The 16,589-nt window shown below is 34.5% G+C and overlaps 1 protein-coding gene across 3 annotated transcripts in view; it reads left to right on the plus strand.

Moving 5' to 3' along the window:
- The window catches only part of MRPS35 (mitochondrial ribosomal protein S35), a 44,241-nt gene that overhangs the window by 20,465 nt on the left and 7,187 nt on the right, over nt 1-16,589 (plus strand). For 2 of the 3 annotated variants that reach the window (XM_059081570.2, XM_067008951.1), the window contains exons 6-7: nt 4,188-4,297; nt 5,954-6,023. The exons of the other annotated variant lie outside the window; for it this stretch is intronic. In XM_059081570.2, the coding sequence (XP_058937553.1) occupies nt 4,188-4,297; nt 5,954-6,023 (180 nt within the window). The remainder of the gene's footprint in view (nt 1-4,187; nt 4,298-5,953; nt 6,024-16,589) is intronic. 3 annotated transcript variants of the gene reach the window in all.

The raw sequence follows: 16,589 nt of genomic DNA on the forward strand, positions 1-16,589 counted from the left end.
CCCACCTTTTTGAGGGGCCTTCCAGTACAAAAAGTTCATTTTTGTACTCCATGTAATCTGTATTTTAAATCGGAACATTCCAAGTGTGCTGCAAAAATATGTTGAAAATCTCTGCAGCCATCTTTGCATTATTTGCTAACAAATAGACAAACTTGAAGCTTTAGAAATATTTTCAGTGATATAGCCATAATTGATTTGTAATTTTCTTTCTTTGGGTTTTGGTATCAGGTTTGTACCATCTTTATGAAATGAATTTATGAAGCTTTCCAGTGTTTTTTCAATTCCATAGGACAGTTTAAATATCATAGCAATATATTTATGTATTTAGAGACATTGAAAATATTTTAAAATCACAAAAGATTATATAGATTTACTGTATACATTTCATAAAATATAGATCAACAAAAGGAAAACAGAAAAAGAACTTAAAATTCTACTTTGCTGATATCATTCCACAGATTGAGTGTCCCTATTATAAAATAATAATACCTGATACATTTTTAAGAACCTAATAAATGTTACCTCTTTTTAATAATAATGGTAACAACAACAAACGACAGTTGAGCTCTGTTTTATGACAAAAAAAATAATCTCTGAACTCAGAGTTACAAAACCTAGACTTTTTTTTTTTTTGGCTGTGCTGCACGGCTTGCGGGATCTTAGTTCCCGACCAGGGATTGAACCCAGGCCCAAGGCAGTGAAAGTGCCGAGTCCTATCCACTGGACCACCAGGGAATTCCCAGGAATCCTAGATTCTAATTCATGTTTTTGGTCTTAATTTCTGTGGGCCTTTGTCTTCAGTACTAGAATAGACATATAAAGTCCTTACTGGTTCTAAATTTGCTTATTTTGTTTCATATAAAAATAATCTCACTCTTTATTTGAAGTATGCCACCAGTTACCACTTATTATATCATGCTGCCATCCCTGTGTGTCTCCTTTTTGTCTCATGCCACCATGCCATACCTTCCTCGATCTCTTGTATCCCTTCTGCCTGACTCCTGTCGGCCCTTGTGGACTCTTTTCACTCTACCTGCTGACGGTTGAGGCTCAGGGGTGGTGTCCAGGGTGGTGTCATGTGGTTCAAGGGTAAAAGTAGGTAAAACAGTAAGGCTAAACCATGGGTAGTCCAGCATGAGTTAATGCAGTACTGTGAAGGTAATAAAATATTATAAAATAATTTTCAGAGATACTCAAATTTTTAAATTCAGAGAAGGAAAGTTGGTATCATATTTTTTTGATAATCATAAAAGTAGTTCAGAATTAAAAATAACATTTGTATAGGATTTGAAGAGGGGTGGAATAGGGAGGGTGGGAGGGAGATGCAAGAGGGAGGAGATATGGGGATATATGTATATGTATAGCTGATTCACTGTTATAAAGCAGAAACTAACATGCCATTGTAAAGCAATTATACTCCAATAAAGAAGTTAAAAATAAAATAAAATAATAAAAGATGAGAAAATATGAAAAAAAATGTGCTTTCTTCTATTTAATCTCATTTATTCCTGACAAAAATTCTGTGAATCCTTTCTATTTTATAAACGAGGAAACAGACAGGAAGATCACATGATTTGTTTAAGGTCACTTATCTGATAGGTAGCAAATCTAGACATCAAGCCCAGTTCTTGTCTTATGTGTAATACCATAGTTCTTTAATTAACTGCATAATCTTGTAAATGAAGAAAATATTTTACACATTTAGACATTTTTCAATTTATGTAGTTCTTTTAAATGAGACATTTGAAGATACACCTATAACTATGATTTGAAATGTGAATGTTGTTTGGGGGATAATGTTAATAGTACAATGTTGACTCTTTAAAATACAGTAACTTGAAAAAAGTAAAGTCTAAGGATTCTTTTGAATTTTGGAAAAAGAATGACAAATAAATATCACTCAACTTCAATGTAAAACTACTAGTCCAGGTTAAAGACTACAATTTTGCAGTGCCTTTGAGTGCTAGCAGGTGGCGTGAGTGCGCTGCACAGCTGTTTCTGCAAAATATTTATGAGCTTCTGGCATAAGACTATATCATTTTTGACCATTAAAATATTAATGTGAAAAATGAGCTTTAAAACAGTTGTCACAGTAATGATCAGCATTGCTTCCACATGTTTTTGACTGCTTCTTACATAAAAAACTAGAACACAGATTTTTTAAATGGTAAATTTTTAAATGTATTGTTAAACATCATGATTTTATTGAGAGTTTTAAAAGGGAAAATCACTACCTGCTCAGTATCTGAATGTAAAATCTATTTCTTTCTCTGTACTATATCTGTATGCATGCAGATATACATACATTTTCATAATTATAATCATAATGTAGGTACGTTTTATGATTTTCTTATAGGTAATTCTCCATATTGCTAACAATCAGAATCATCATAAAACTGCTTATTTTATCCATCAAGCTAATAACCTGGTTGTTGACATAAATTCTTTTCAGGGGACTGTGGTAATTTCACATTGCCTGCAACATATGACCGTTCTGTGGTATTGATATTTAATAGTCAATGTTCTTACTAATGTTCTTTGAGTGCATTTATATTTATTTTTTTATTTCCTATTTTTTCTATCCAAATAAAAAAATTCACTGTGCTTAAAAAAGAAATAACATATCTTCCCTTTTTAAAATTTATGTATTCATCCAGCCAATATGTTGCATGCTTTTTAGGTCATTGCCAGGAACAAGACAGCTATTGTTCTTACTCTCAAGGGTTTGCAGTCTAGTGGGAAAATAAATAAGCTCTTATGCTATGGTTGTCTTGAGTGAAATGCAGGGTTATTGAAGCTAGAGGGAAGAAATAGGTGGGATTTCAAAACCTTATTTAGCCTTTTCATACAGTTCTGATTTTTGCTTATTCTTAATGCTCTCCATGGAAAACTAGTCTGTTGTTTACCTTATTTACCTGTATTGTAGTCTAACCTTTTTTCCTGGATCAAACCTATTCATCTCTAATAATTCTTTCAGCCCAAGACATAATCCTCTGCAAATTAAAAAGTATGTTCATTTATTCCAGCATTTTCCAAAATATGTTTTAAGGCAGACTAATTTCATGAATTGTGCCTTGAAAAGTGGAATCTGAGGTTAAATAAATTTTGGAATTATTGCATAACAATGCTGCATCTTGAAATTCAGCATGCTCTTTAACATGTTGCCTCCTCTAAGAAATTCTGCTGTGAAGAACCCAGTTTAACTCAACATTTCCTAAATGGACTCAATAGAAACAGCCTTTTTAAAGAAATCATTCTTTTTAGCTGCCTCTGGGACTAGTATTAACATTTTGAGAAATGTTGAGCTGAATTATTTCAAATGTTTTGACCCTTCATGGATGCTGTATTCTGGCTTCCATGAGACATCTGTAGCTTTTAAAATAATTGCCCCTGGGACTTTGCTGGTGGCACAGTGGTTAAGAATCTGCCTGCCAATGCAGGGGACATGGGTTTGATCCCTGGACAGGGAAGATCCCATATGCGCAGAGCAACTAAGCCCATGCACCACAACTACTGAGCCTGTGCTCTAGAGCCCGCGAGCCACAACTACTGAGCCCGCGTACAACTACTGAGCCTGCATGCCACAACTTCTGAAGTGCGCATGCCTCGAGCCTGTGCTCCACAACAAGAGAAGCCACCACAATGCGAAGCCTTGTGCACTGCAACGAAGAGTAGCTCCCGCTCGCTGCCACTAGAGAAAGCCCGCATGCAGCAATGAAGACCCAGTGCAGCCAAGAATAAAATAAAATAAAATAAAAGCCCCTAAACTGTTGCAGTGATATGGGTCTCATAATTGCATGGTAGAAATTCTTAAAGCCCCTGTGTTTCATCCATTTATTTTTATAAACAGCTTTACTGACATTAATTGAGTTGAATTCTACTAGTTAGTAATACTCATAAGCACTGTAATTTCATTTATTTAAGAGACATGTCATTGGTTCTTTTAGGAAAGGTACTAATGCCCAGAACTTTCAAAGAACTCCAAACACTTTGCTCCCACTATTTTTTTTTTCCATGAGTAAGATCAGGCTTCATGATACTTGTGAATTACTAATTCTGTAAAGGAAGGAGTTTGAAAAAGTTTCCTTTGGTTTCTTTTTTAATGTTAGTATAAATAGTTTTGCCACTGTTTTCTCATTATACAAAGTATATTAAGTAATTAAAATTTTTTTTCTTGTATTTTTAAGGTTAAACTTTCCAGTTTGAATTTAGATGATCACGCAAAGAAGAAACTTATTAAACTTGTAGGAGATCGATACTGCAAGAGCACAGATGTGCTTACCATCAAGACAGATAGGTAAAGGAAGAAAAGTTCAGCAGATCTATCACATGTGTTGCTTTATTGTCCTCCAGTCCCCTGGCAGTCCTTGTGTTAACCTGTTAGGTCAGAGAAGTTGTCTCATTCGTATTTTTAATATCCTCACACTAGCCCCCTATTGCTGTGATCTTACGTGCGTGGAGAGGCTTGCCTAGCTGAGTTAAATTGTTATTTTTAATATATTTGTGTATGTAAAACGCAGGGAAGATGTTAGATGGAAACGAAAGAATGACTTGCCAGTGAGTAATACTTAATCAGGTTTCTGCAAAGTCAAAGTATAGCAATCTTATATTTCAAAATCAAAATTATTAAATTAAATATGGAAATTAATTTATCAAGGCATTTTTGTAAATAAGCAGAATTTCAGTGCTAGCATAGAAGTTTGTAAAAGCAGTATTTATTGTATGTGAATTTATAAATTAGGTCATTTGAGGTAAAGAAAGGCTATTGGTATGTTTTTGCTAAATGGTTATTTTATTTCTAGAATTATTCTTTGGTTGTTTCTAAATTATGTCAAAATATAAAGAAAAACAAGTGGGCAGATATCCTCTCTCCCTCCTTATCCTAATTTCGAAGCATTTGGAGGTGTCAGTATCAATTAGGTTTTATGTTTTGCTTCTTAGTGGTATAAAGAAGTAGCATGACATACATACAGAGATGGCAACAGTGTGGAGGTGGGAAAAGCTTGGGAACCATGATTTTAGATTATTACCATATAGGAGAAATAAATTTGAAATTTATGAATAATATCTTTTTGCTAGCTTTAGCTTTACAGAATGTAAAATAATGCTGTGTTTTTAGTTTGTGCAATTTAAAAAAATACTTTAAAAATGTTATTGTTAGAAATTCTGTAAGTTTCTGATAATGTTTTTTTTGCTAAGTTTATAAGTGTCAGAGTGTGTGTGTGTGTGTGTGTGTGTGTGTGTGTGTGTGTGTGTGTGTGTTTTATGGTAACAACTTTGTAGAATAGAGGACTATTAAACCTAAGTACAGAATAAACAGAGTCCAGTTAAAGTCAATTGTCATATGATAATTTTATATTTAAAGAAATTAGAAGTAATTATTTCCTTTTCTGTATTATTTTATTAGCCTAAAAGTTAATGCCAGCTCTTATTTATGTAGAAATTTTATCTAGTATTAGGTCATTAGTTTCATTTTAAATATGATAACAAAAAATATATAGCATTGTGTAGTGTAGTTCATTTTTTAAAAAATCAGCTCTGGGGAAATAAGGGTGAACATTTAGATTAGCATCAGTCTCTCTGTATTCTTTAAATGAACTCAGCAGGTATGTTCACACCATCGCAGACTCTTAGCCCTGAGATCATGAAGGACACTTGGATTGGACACATTCATATTAAAAATAATGTAACGCTATTATCAGATATAAATAACTTTGTTAGTGATTAAAGCAAAGATATCCTCTAAATAAAAATAGAAATAACATCAGTGGTCAATATCCTCAAGTCATAAACTACATAGATCATTTTTATTCCAAGAACAGAATTTTCCTAAGTCAGATAGGGAATTCCTGAATATAACTTATCCTTTGTATTTAGTATTTGTATACTTTGCAAATTTTTCCATGTACTGAATTTTTAGAATTTTGACTTCCTCCCTCTCTGTCTTTTAAAGGTGCCCCTTAAAGAGACAGAATTATGATTATGCAATGTATCTACTAACAGTTTTATACCATGAGTCTTGGGTAAGTGATTGTGTATGAATGTTTAATAACTTTGTCATTGTAGTTTGGATATGTTAACCTTTCAAAACAGTCTGTGTAGCCAGCACTCAGATGAGTGTTTAATGAACCACTATTTAAGCTAAGGACATGTGAAATGTTATAGATAACTCCTAATGACATTGAAAGTGAGTATCTTGAAATAGATAATTCAGTCCATCTGAGGACCTTCAGAAATCAGATGACTAAAATGCCTTTAAAATTCAGAGTTTCTGACTTAGGCTAAAAAATTCAGAATTTTTTACTTTTTGTTTGTTTGTAAGACTTTAGGTGAGAGTTGTCAATGTTATGGAAGGGAGATCATCATCTATATTACTTGAACTATATAATTCATCCTGTTATTCAAATAAACTGTAGAATAAAGCTCCCAAACTTTGTAGAAAGTTACTTTAAATGTTTATTAAAATCTTAGTTATCAAATAGCCTTTCATGTGAACATTTCACTGGTATACATTACAGACAATTAAGGGCAATTAATTATTTAAATAGTATAAAAACGGTCTTGTGTCTGACTGAATTTATTGAGTTTTAATATAAGTATACACATTTATGAGAAATTTTTTACTGTGAATGAGCATCAACTCATTTAAAGTTGATAACTAATTTGGTAACTCACAGTTTTATATAATATTTTTAAAAATGAAAATAATTTTAGATTTGCACACAAATTAAAATTTTTGAAGCTTGCCCAACATAGACATGGGACTTAATAGCATTTCATGTTGGGAACATTTGAAGGAATGGGGTAGCTGGAGAAAGAGTTACTCACTCTCTTTAGACGTTCAAAGGACTTCATATGAAAGAAGAGTTAGATTTGTTTTTCATGACTTTTAAGGGTACAACAAAGTAGAAGCAATAGTGAGACAGATTTATTTACTGAATAAAATCTCTCTACAAGATTCATCTGAAGATGGAGTGGGCTACTTTAATAGGTAGAAGATGTTCCATCCATTGGCTACTTAGTGGGGATATGACAAAAGGAATGTACTCTTTGGATGTTAGTTAGTTGTATTAGATGATCTTTGGAACTCCTTTCATCCCTAAGAAATTCTGTGAACACATACAGCTGTTCTTACAGATTTCATTGATCTTAATAATAAAACAGTTGTAGCACAAGGGGATGAGTGGAAAACTTAAAAAAAAATAAAACTTTGTTGCGAGGTTAGTAAAGAACAGAAAGTAGCTGGTAGCTCTTCCCTGCTTTTGAGGTATTCTAATTATCATAATTCATCCCGATTTTCTAGTTCCTAGCTTCAGGAGCAACATCATAATAGCAGTTAATCTCTTTCCTGTCAACTGATTTTATAAATGCCTTTGGCTTGAGGTCATTCAGTTCCCTTTTGTACCAACAACATGGCTGAATTAGCTTCAGCTCTATGGCTGCTGCTTAAAGAGTTAATACCAAACAATAAAAGCCAACTAGTTTTGAGTCTCTTATTTTGCCAGCAGCCTGTAAAATGAATTTGCCCCAAAGGAAATGACAGGCATAAATAAATTCGGTGAAAGTTGACTTACTGGATTCTTTCTGTGGTTCCATGACATAAAATCCAAAAAGTTTGTATTCTGGATTCATGCAAGAAGTCTTTGATCTTAATGCTAATTACTTTGATGCCAGAGTAAGTAGCCACATACAGCTGTCTTAAACATAATTAAATAATTCCTATATTAAACTTGGCTCTTGATCCTTTCTAAACAAGTACCATCAGTGAAGAAGCTTTAAGAGAATGCAGATGAGCCGTGAAATTTTGCGGAGCTGGTGGAACAGAATTTTTTTTGAATTGAAACTCTTTTTTCCTTCACCAGCATGGAATTCATACTTGAAATTGATGTTACCACCTGGTATTTAATCAAATATTTAAAGAGCCCCTTTTAATTCATTCCTTTATTTTTAAGGCTAGTTTCAGAGCATTTAATACCTAAAAGCTAAACTCCGTGGAGGTTACCTCTAAGTAGCATTGAGAGAAAGCAGTTGGTAGTTTTATGTAACATAATATTGAAACTTCTCTGAAAAAGTATGCGTTTAGACCAGTAGAAGAAAGTTACTGTTGTGTGCTATTCAAAACAGTTTAATTATATAGAATTATTAAAGTAGAAGTTGTTGACTTCTAAAACAATACAATGGGTTTATTCAGGAACAGCAAAGAATTGCTCTTTGGGACATGCAATTTATGGTGAACTGTAGGTAAGTCCAGAGAACAAAGAAAAGGGAGCCTGCTTTTATAGGGAAAAGGAAGGAGTTGGGAGGGGCTCTTCTAAATGAAAGTTCAAGGGAGGAAAGTAGGAGATTAGGGTGGTGATGACTTCATTTATGGAGCTGAGATGCTTCTCATTGCCTGGGCTGTTGCTGAGCAAGGAGAAATTCTTCCTTTGGGATTGTAAAGTAGTTGCACTTTCTGTTTGAGAGTGCAGGGTGTGCTTCTTCCAGTGGGGCATGTAAGTGAAGGTCAGTGCGTGCAAATAATGGAGTGTGAGAATGCATGAGAGCTCCCTCTACAGGCCATTCCCAACTTAACTTTAATTGAGGTTTTCTTTATTAATTTTCATATTCAAAAGGCATGGACTTCACAAAGCATAGACTTCAGGCATAGAGTCTTAGTAATGCTTCACAGAATGATTATTGCAGTTCTAAGAAGGTATTGAGAAACAGATAGACATTAAACCATTTATTCGTCAGCTGTTCAGAGAAGCAAAGAGATGTGTAGAAATTTGGTTTAATCTTTCAGTATTACACAATGTTAGCGCAGAAGTGAATTAGGTTTTAATCTTTGGAACCATTCAGATTTGGATTTGAATCCCGCTGCTTGTTACCTGTGTAATAACCTTGGCCATCCATTTAATGTCAGGCTCAGATTTCTTCTAAGGGCTTTTGGATAGATCAGGGAGAATTTATGTGAAATGTCTGGTGAATAGTGGGTGCTCATTAAATGGTGGCTATTAACGTTGTTAACTACTAAAATGAAGAAAGATTTATCTTAGAATTTCAAATTCATTTATTTTCACTTTCTGTGTATAGCTCACATTTAACTTCCCAAAAGACTTTATACAGATCAAGTCAGCTCTGTGCCCTGTTGTATTTGAATTTTTACAACATGTATCTGACTCACATTCTGACACAACTGATAATAAATGTTAACTTCGTTGCATGTTGTTCTTTAAACCTTCCACAAGTGATTTGGTTAAGAGATGATTGAATGAAGCATTTTACAAAGTGACTTGCACAAAAGATAGACTAGAACACAGACAGTGGTGGGGGAAAGAAAATAAACACTTGCTTTAGAAAATGTAGAGATCTGAAATCAGATTCAAAGGGTTCTTGGGTGATTTTGATATTTAATTGCTAATGGTTGCTTTTTAAAATTTGAATTTTGGGCTGTCTGATTTGGACTTCATGATAGTCTTGTTGCCAGTCAGAAATATATCTAGGTTTGTATTAAGCTGGTTCTGAAAAGTCATGTAACAAAATGGATAAAAGGGATAATTTTATACTCACTTTGTTGTTAAAGGGGACCTTATTGCAAGCATTTCTGATAAAAATGATGAATCCTTTTGCAGAGCCATAATGCCATTTAGTCTAGTGGTTTATGGGTTCATAGTGATCTTTTGTGTGTGTCACATACACATAGATTTCCAGGTTATATCAGAGAATGCTTGAATGACATTGTTTTGTCTTCTTAGTATTCATCAATGATTTTGTTCTTGTTTACAAGGTACAGTGATAGGTATCATTCGGATTATCAAAATGAATGAGCCTCTGTTTTAGGTACCTTTATTCCTAGAGGGATTCGGTGGTTATAATATAGTCTGTTACACTAGGTAAGGGAGGTTGGAACATAGTGCTGTGAGAGGTGCATACAAGGATTAATTTTCCCTTGAAGCATCATGGAAATGGTGACTGGTTTTGGAAGATGAGTAGGAGTGTGCAGTAGGTGAAGGACTCTAGGCCTGGTGGGTTTAGAGAGCAGGCAGAAGTTTGATGTGGCCAGGGTACACGACCAACAGGGCAGAGGTAGGAGATGAGACTGAAAAATAATTCAGAGCCAGGCTGTGAACAGGTAGTAGAGCTTATTTACAGAGTGTAGATTTGTATCCAGAGGGCAATGTTGAACTGATGTAGTAGCATTTTACTAGGTGTGTGAAAAGGCACCTCTTTCAGTGTTTTAGCGTTTATGAAAGAGTAAACCATTCTCATGGCAAATATTAAATGTGCTTTCATTAAAATGCACTGTTTATTGATTGATGAGCAAATGTTTACTGGTTGCCTCTTATTTGCTTGGTGTTGTTGGATATGGAGATTAATACCTAAGGAGAAAACACTGTCTCTTCTATTGAGGAACACTAGTAGAAGCAAGTTGGTTTAGTAATAAATATTATAAAAAATGTTATAAAGGTTATATAATTTACTATTTAATTTTTAATTTTTCTCTACTTATTTATTTCTTGTATATCCTTCAAGGCTTTGATACCCACTCGAACCTCTTTTTTTTAACCGAGATATTAATTGACATAATATCTTATTTTCAGGTATACAACATAATGATTGTGTGTGTGTGTGTGTGTGTGTGTGTGTGTATAAAACACAAAATGACCACCGCAGTATGTCGGCTTAACATCCATTACCACACAAAGTTAATAAAAATTTTTTTCCTGTGATGACAACTTTTAAGATTTACTGTTAGCAACTTTCAAGTACACAGCACGGCGTTCTTGACTGTAGCCACCAGGCTGTACATAATATCCCCGTGACTGACTTATTTTATAACTGGAAGTTTGTACCTTTTGATCACCTTCACCCAATTTGCCCACCTCCCACCCCCAGCCTCTGGCAACCGCCAATTGTTCTCTGCTTCTGTGAGTTCAGGGTTTTTTTGTTTCTTTTTTGTTCTTTTAGATTCCACACGTAATCGTAACAGTGTTTGTCTTTCTCTTTCACTTGGCATAATGCCTTCAGGGTTCATCCCCGTTGTCGCAGAGGGCAGAATTTCCTCCTTTTTTTATGGCTGGATGATATTCCATTGCATATATATGCACCACTTACTCTTTATCCGTTCATCCATTCATGGACACTTAGGTTGTTTCCATGTCTTGGCTGTTATAAATAATGCTTCTGTGAACATGGGGGTATAGATATCTTTTTCGAGTTAGAGTTTTCATTTCCTTCAGATAAATACCCAGAAGTGGAATTGCTAGATCATATGGTAGCTCTATTTTTAAGTTTTTTGAGGAACCTCCGTACTGTTTTCCATAGTGGCTGCACCACTTTACATTCCCACCAACAGTGCACAAAGGTTCTCTTTCCACATCCTCACCAACACTTGTTATTTCTTGTCTTTTTGGTAATAGCCATTCTCATGGGTGTGAGGCGGTACCACTGTGGCTTTGATTTGCGTTTGCCTGATGATGAGTGACGTTAAGCACCTTTTCAGGTGCCTGTTGGCCATCTGCATGTCTTTCTTGGAAAAATGTCTATTCAGATCCTCTGCCCATTTTTTAATCAGGTTGTTTGTTTGTTTGTTTTTTGCTGTTGGGTTGTATGAGTTCTTTATATATTTTGGATACTAATCATTTATCAGATATATTTGAGCCTCTTATTCTTTGACTCCTACTTTGCATAGATCGCAAATTATACTGTCTTATTTTCTTGACTACAAAAGTTGCCTTAGTCCATGTTCCATGGCTTGTTTTCCCTGTATGTTTTGTCCTTTAACTAATCTTGTAAGACTCATTAACATGCATCTGATCTTACTGTGTTTTGTTCTTCAGAATATCTGGGTCAGTGCTAGTTAACTACATGTTTAAGAACATTTAATAATATTAAACTAAATGTTTAATAACAGCTATTAAAACATTGTCTATTCTTTTGGAGATCCAAAAATGGACTTTTGAAGTAGGTTTTCAACTTTAAAAAGTGACAGAGTAACAAATAAACTCCCTTTTCAGTAATATAAAAAATGTAGCATACTTGTTAGATGTTAGCAATAATTAGCTTACTGGTATAGCTTTTTAATGATCTATTAATAGTTATTAATAATCAATAATTATGCCCCAATTGTAAGAAATATCTTTGCAACAGTTTGAGATACTTAATTTTCATGCATGTATGATTTTGGGCTACATGTAGGTCAGGTTTGTTTTTCATTTGATTTTGTGTCTTTTCAAATATTTAAAGAAAAAGTGTTCTAATGCTATATTATTTTGGAAGTTCTCTACAAACATTTGCTTCTGTGAGTTTAATTCATGATGCTAATTTATATTTGACAATGTTAATATGTTAATGGAATCTGTAGGATAATATTGGCTACTCCTAGCAAGATACATCACTTTAAGGTGAAATGTACTTATGCATTAACTTACATATTAACTAATTATGCATAAACTAATATTAAAGTCTTCATTAAAGAAAAAAACTAGTTAAACATATTAATTGAGCTACCATGAAGAGTCTGAGCATTCATGAGAGACCAGTACCAGTAAAGAGTGTTTGCATGTTACCTTTCACTTGATTCCAGAAAAATGGAACATCTGGTCTTTCTTTTAAAAGTGGATCTGTGGTGTTGCTTGGAGAGTCAACTGTGTCTCTGTCTCTGACTTTTATTCACCTCTGTGCTGTTTCAAATGATCACTTTGGATGAATACAAAAAGGAAACCAAAAAGGGGGTGGGGGTGAAGGAAGAGTTGTTCCAGTTTTTTAAAGTGCTTTAAAATACTATGTCTCTTTTTTAACAACAGAAGCATTTAGCATGGCCACCCATTTTAAATTAGTACTAACTTTAAAGATCAGGAATCAAAAATTTTATCTGTTACAACCTCTTCATTATAGTCACTGAAAAATTAAGACTTAGAGGAGACATCAAGCATTTTGCACACTTTGTGAACCTAAGGAGCTCAGACCTGAATTGCAGCTTCACAGTTTCATATGCTTTCCATGGTATCATATTACTTAGTTTTATTCAACTTTGACTTCCATGATAAAATATTAGGAAATAAAAGAGATGAAATCAAACCCAAACTTTAGCTGCTAGTTCTCAGACTTAACTATTAATTGAAAATTTATCTGTCTCCATAACCGGTTTTCAGCTGGGGCTTGTATCAGACTCTCCTGTGAAGCTTTTCTGAGCTACAGATGCTTAGAAATTTGATTCCATGCAGAATCAAAATATCTAGAGGTGAGACCCAGACATATTTTATTCTAAAGGCTCTGTTGCTGAGCTCTTGATTGTGAATAATTTCCCTAGTCTTTGAGTATTGTTAATGAAGAAACTGATTAGAAGGTTGGTATGTCTCTTTTAAGACAGTTTTTTTACATGTACCTAGTGTCAGCACTGAGGGTGTGGTATGGGAACTAGAATGAAAAATGCAAGAAAAAGGAAGGATTTGTGTATCATACATGCATAGATTTTTTTTGAATTTCTTTTTTTTTTAGTATCTTTATTGGAGTACAGTTGCTTTACAATGTTGTGTTAGTTTCTGCTATACAACAAAGTTAATCAGCTGTATGTATACATATATGCCCATATCTCCTTCCTCTTGAGCCTCCCTCCCACCCTCCCTATCCCACCCCCGCTAGGTGGTCACAAAGCACCCAGCTGATCTCCCTGTGCTATGCAGCTGCTTCCCACTAGCTATCCATTTTACATTTGGTAGTGTATATGTGTCAATGCTACTCTTTCACTTCGTCCCAGCTTCCCCTTCCCCTGCTGTGTCCTCAAGTCCATTCTCTACATCTGCGTCTTTATCTCTGCCCTGCCACTAGGTTAATCAGTACCATTTTTTTTAGATTCCATACATGTGCATTAGCATACAGTATTTGTTTTTCTCTTTCTGACTTACTTCATTCTGTATGACAGGCTCTCGGTCCATGCACCTCATTACAAATAACTCAATTTCGTTCCTTTTTATGGCTGAGTAATTTCCATTGTATATATGTGCCACATCTTCTTTATCCATTCATCTGTCAGTGGACATTTAGATTGCTTCCATGTCCTGGCAAATGTAAATAGAGCTGCAATGAACATTGTGGTACATGTATCTTTTTGAATTATGGTTTTCTCAGGGTATATGCCCAGCAGTGGGATTGCTGGGTCACATGGTAGTTCTATTTTTAGTTTTTTAAGGAACCTCCATACTGTTCTCCATAGTGGCTGTATCAATTTACATTCCCACCAACAGTGCAAAAGGGTTCCCTTTTCTCCACACCCTCTCCAGCATTTATTGTTTGTAGATTTTTTGATGATGACCATTCTGACCAGTGTGAGGTGATACCTCATTGTGGTTTTGATTTACATTTCTCTAATGATTAGTGATTTTGAGCATCTTTTCATGTGTTTGTTGGCAATCTGTATGTCTTCTTTGGAGAAATGTCTATTTAGGTCTTCCACCCATTTTTGGATTGGGTTGTTTGTTTTTTTCATATTGAGTTGCATGAGCTGCTTGTATATTTTAGAGATTAATCTAATCCTTTGTTAGTTGCTTCATTTGCAACTATTTTCTGCCATTCTGAGGGTTGTCTTTTTGTCTTGTTTATGGTTTCCTTTGCTGTGCAAAAGCTTTTAAGTTTCATTAGGTCCCATTTGTTTATTTTTGATTTTATTTCCATTACTCTAGGAGGTGGATCAAAAAGGATCTTGCTGTGATTTATGTCAAAGAGTGTTCTGCCTGTTTCCTCTTAGAGATTTACAGTATCTGGCCTTACATTTAGGTCTTTAATCCATTTTGAGTTTATTTTTGTGTATGGTGTTAGGGAGTGAGCTAATTTCATTATTTTACATGTAGCTGTCCAGTTTTCCAAGCTCCACTTATTGAAGAGGCTGTCTTTTCTCCATTGTATATTCTTGCCTCCTTTGTAAAAGATGAGGTGACCATATGTGCATGGGTTTATCTCTGGGCTCTCTATCCTGTTCCATTGATCTATATTTCTGTTTTTGTGTCAGTACCATACTGTCTTGATTACTGTAGCTTTGTAGTGAAGTCAGGGAGCCTGATTCCTCCAGCTCCGTTTTTCTTTCTCAAGATTGCTTTGGCTAATCGGGGTCTTTGGTGTCTCCATACAAATTGTAAAATTTTTTGTTCTAGTTCTGTGAAAAATGTAGATTGCTTTGGATAGTACAGTCATTTTCACAATGTTGATTCTTCCATTCCAAGAACATGGTATATCTCTCCATCTGTTTGTATCATCTTTGATTTCTTTTATCAGTGTCTTACAGTTTTCTGCATACAGGTCTTTTGCCTGCTTAGGTAGGTTTATTCCTAGGTATTTTATTCTTTTTGTTGCAGTGGTAAATAGGAGTGTTTCCTTGATTTCTCCTTCTGATTTTTCATTGTTAGTGTATAGGAATGCCACCAGAAAACTACTATAGCTAATCAGTGAATTTGGTAAAGAAGCAGGATACAAAATTAACGCACAGAAATCTCTTGCATTCCTATACACTAACATAGATTTTTTTTTTGACTTGACGTGGTAGGCAGTAGGCAGCTGTTCTTGAGTGGGTTGATGATACAGTAGAATAACACTTCTCATATCTGTTTGCCTTCAGGTAAGACTTCATTTTATATCTGATGCTCAGGAGTCTATCATATACTTAAAGGCCATTAAGAAAAATTCCCACCCAGTGACTGAAGTCATGAACCTTGAAAGTTATACTGTTTTCTTCCCTCCCCCTCTCCCCTGATATCTAATAAGTCACCAGGTCTTTTCAGTTTTAGCTTTTAAATATCTGTTAAAACTATTTTCTCCTTTTTATCCCTACTGCTACTATCCTGATATGGGTCTTTATCATTTTTTACCTGAATAGCTATAATAGCCTTATTGATTTTCCTGTCTCATCCATCTTCCAGATTGCTGTTAAAGTAATTATTCTAAAAAGCAAGTCTGCTGTATCATATCCCTTTATACAATTCTTCAGTGGTTCCCCATTACCTAGCATAAAATCTAAACTACTTAGTATGTCTATTCACAGCAATTTACCACCTCATTACCAGCTACTCAGGAATTGTAGGTTATGTATCCTGTACCATAATGAACATAATGTGTTCTTTCATAACTTTGCATATGCTGTTTGTTTTCTTTGCTTATAATCCCTTTTCAAGTTGATCAGACTTGCAAATTCATAGGAATCCTTTAATACACCTCAGATGTAACCTGTCTCAGATGTTTCTTCCCATCCTTTTTCCCTTCTCCCTCTGTCAGTTAGCATTCCTTTTATTGCTTTTATGGTAATTGCCTGTATACATGTCTGCCCAGCTCCATTAGACTGTGAGGTCACTGAGGACAGGACTGTGTATTTCATTCATCTGTATATTCCCAGCTTCTAGTACAATGTCTGGCATATCAGCATTCAGTAAATTTTTTAAAAACTGATCTGATTTGAATTGAATTCCTTGACATACTCAGTTAAAAATTTAGCTTTGAGAACTGAAAGTATTGGCAGTAGCTTTTTAATCCATTATGGATATTTACTTCTTCCTATTTTTTATGATTTTCAAGTAACTTGAATTTTTTTAATTGGTAAAACTGTTTTTCCTCATCTAGCACAA

The sequence above is a fragment of the Kogia breviceps genome, chromosome 12 (genome assembly GCF_026419965.1).
Source record: "Kogia breviceps isolate mKogBre1 chromosome 12, mKogBre1 haplotype 1, whole genome shotgun sequence".
Classification (NCBI taxonomy): Eukaryota; Metazoa; Chordata; class Mammalia; order Artiodactyla; family Physeteridae; genus Kogia; species Kogia breviceps.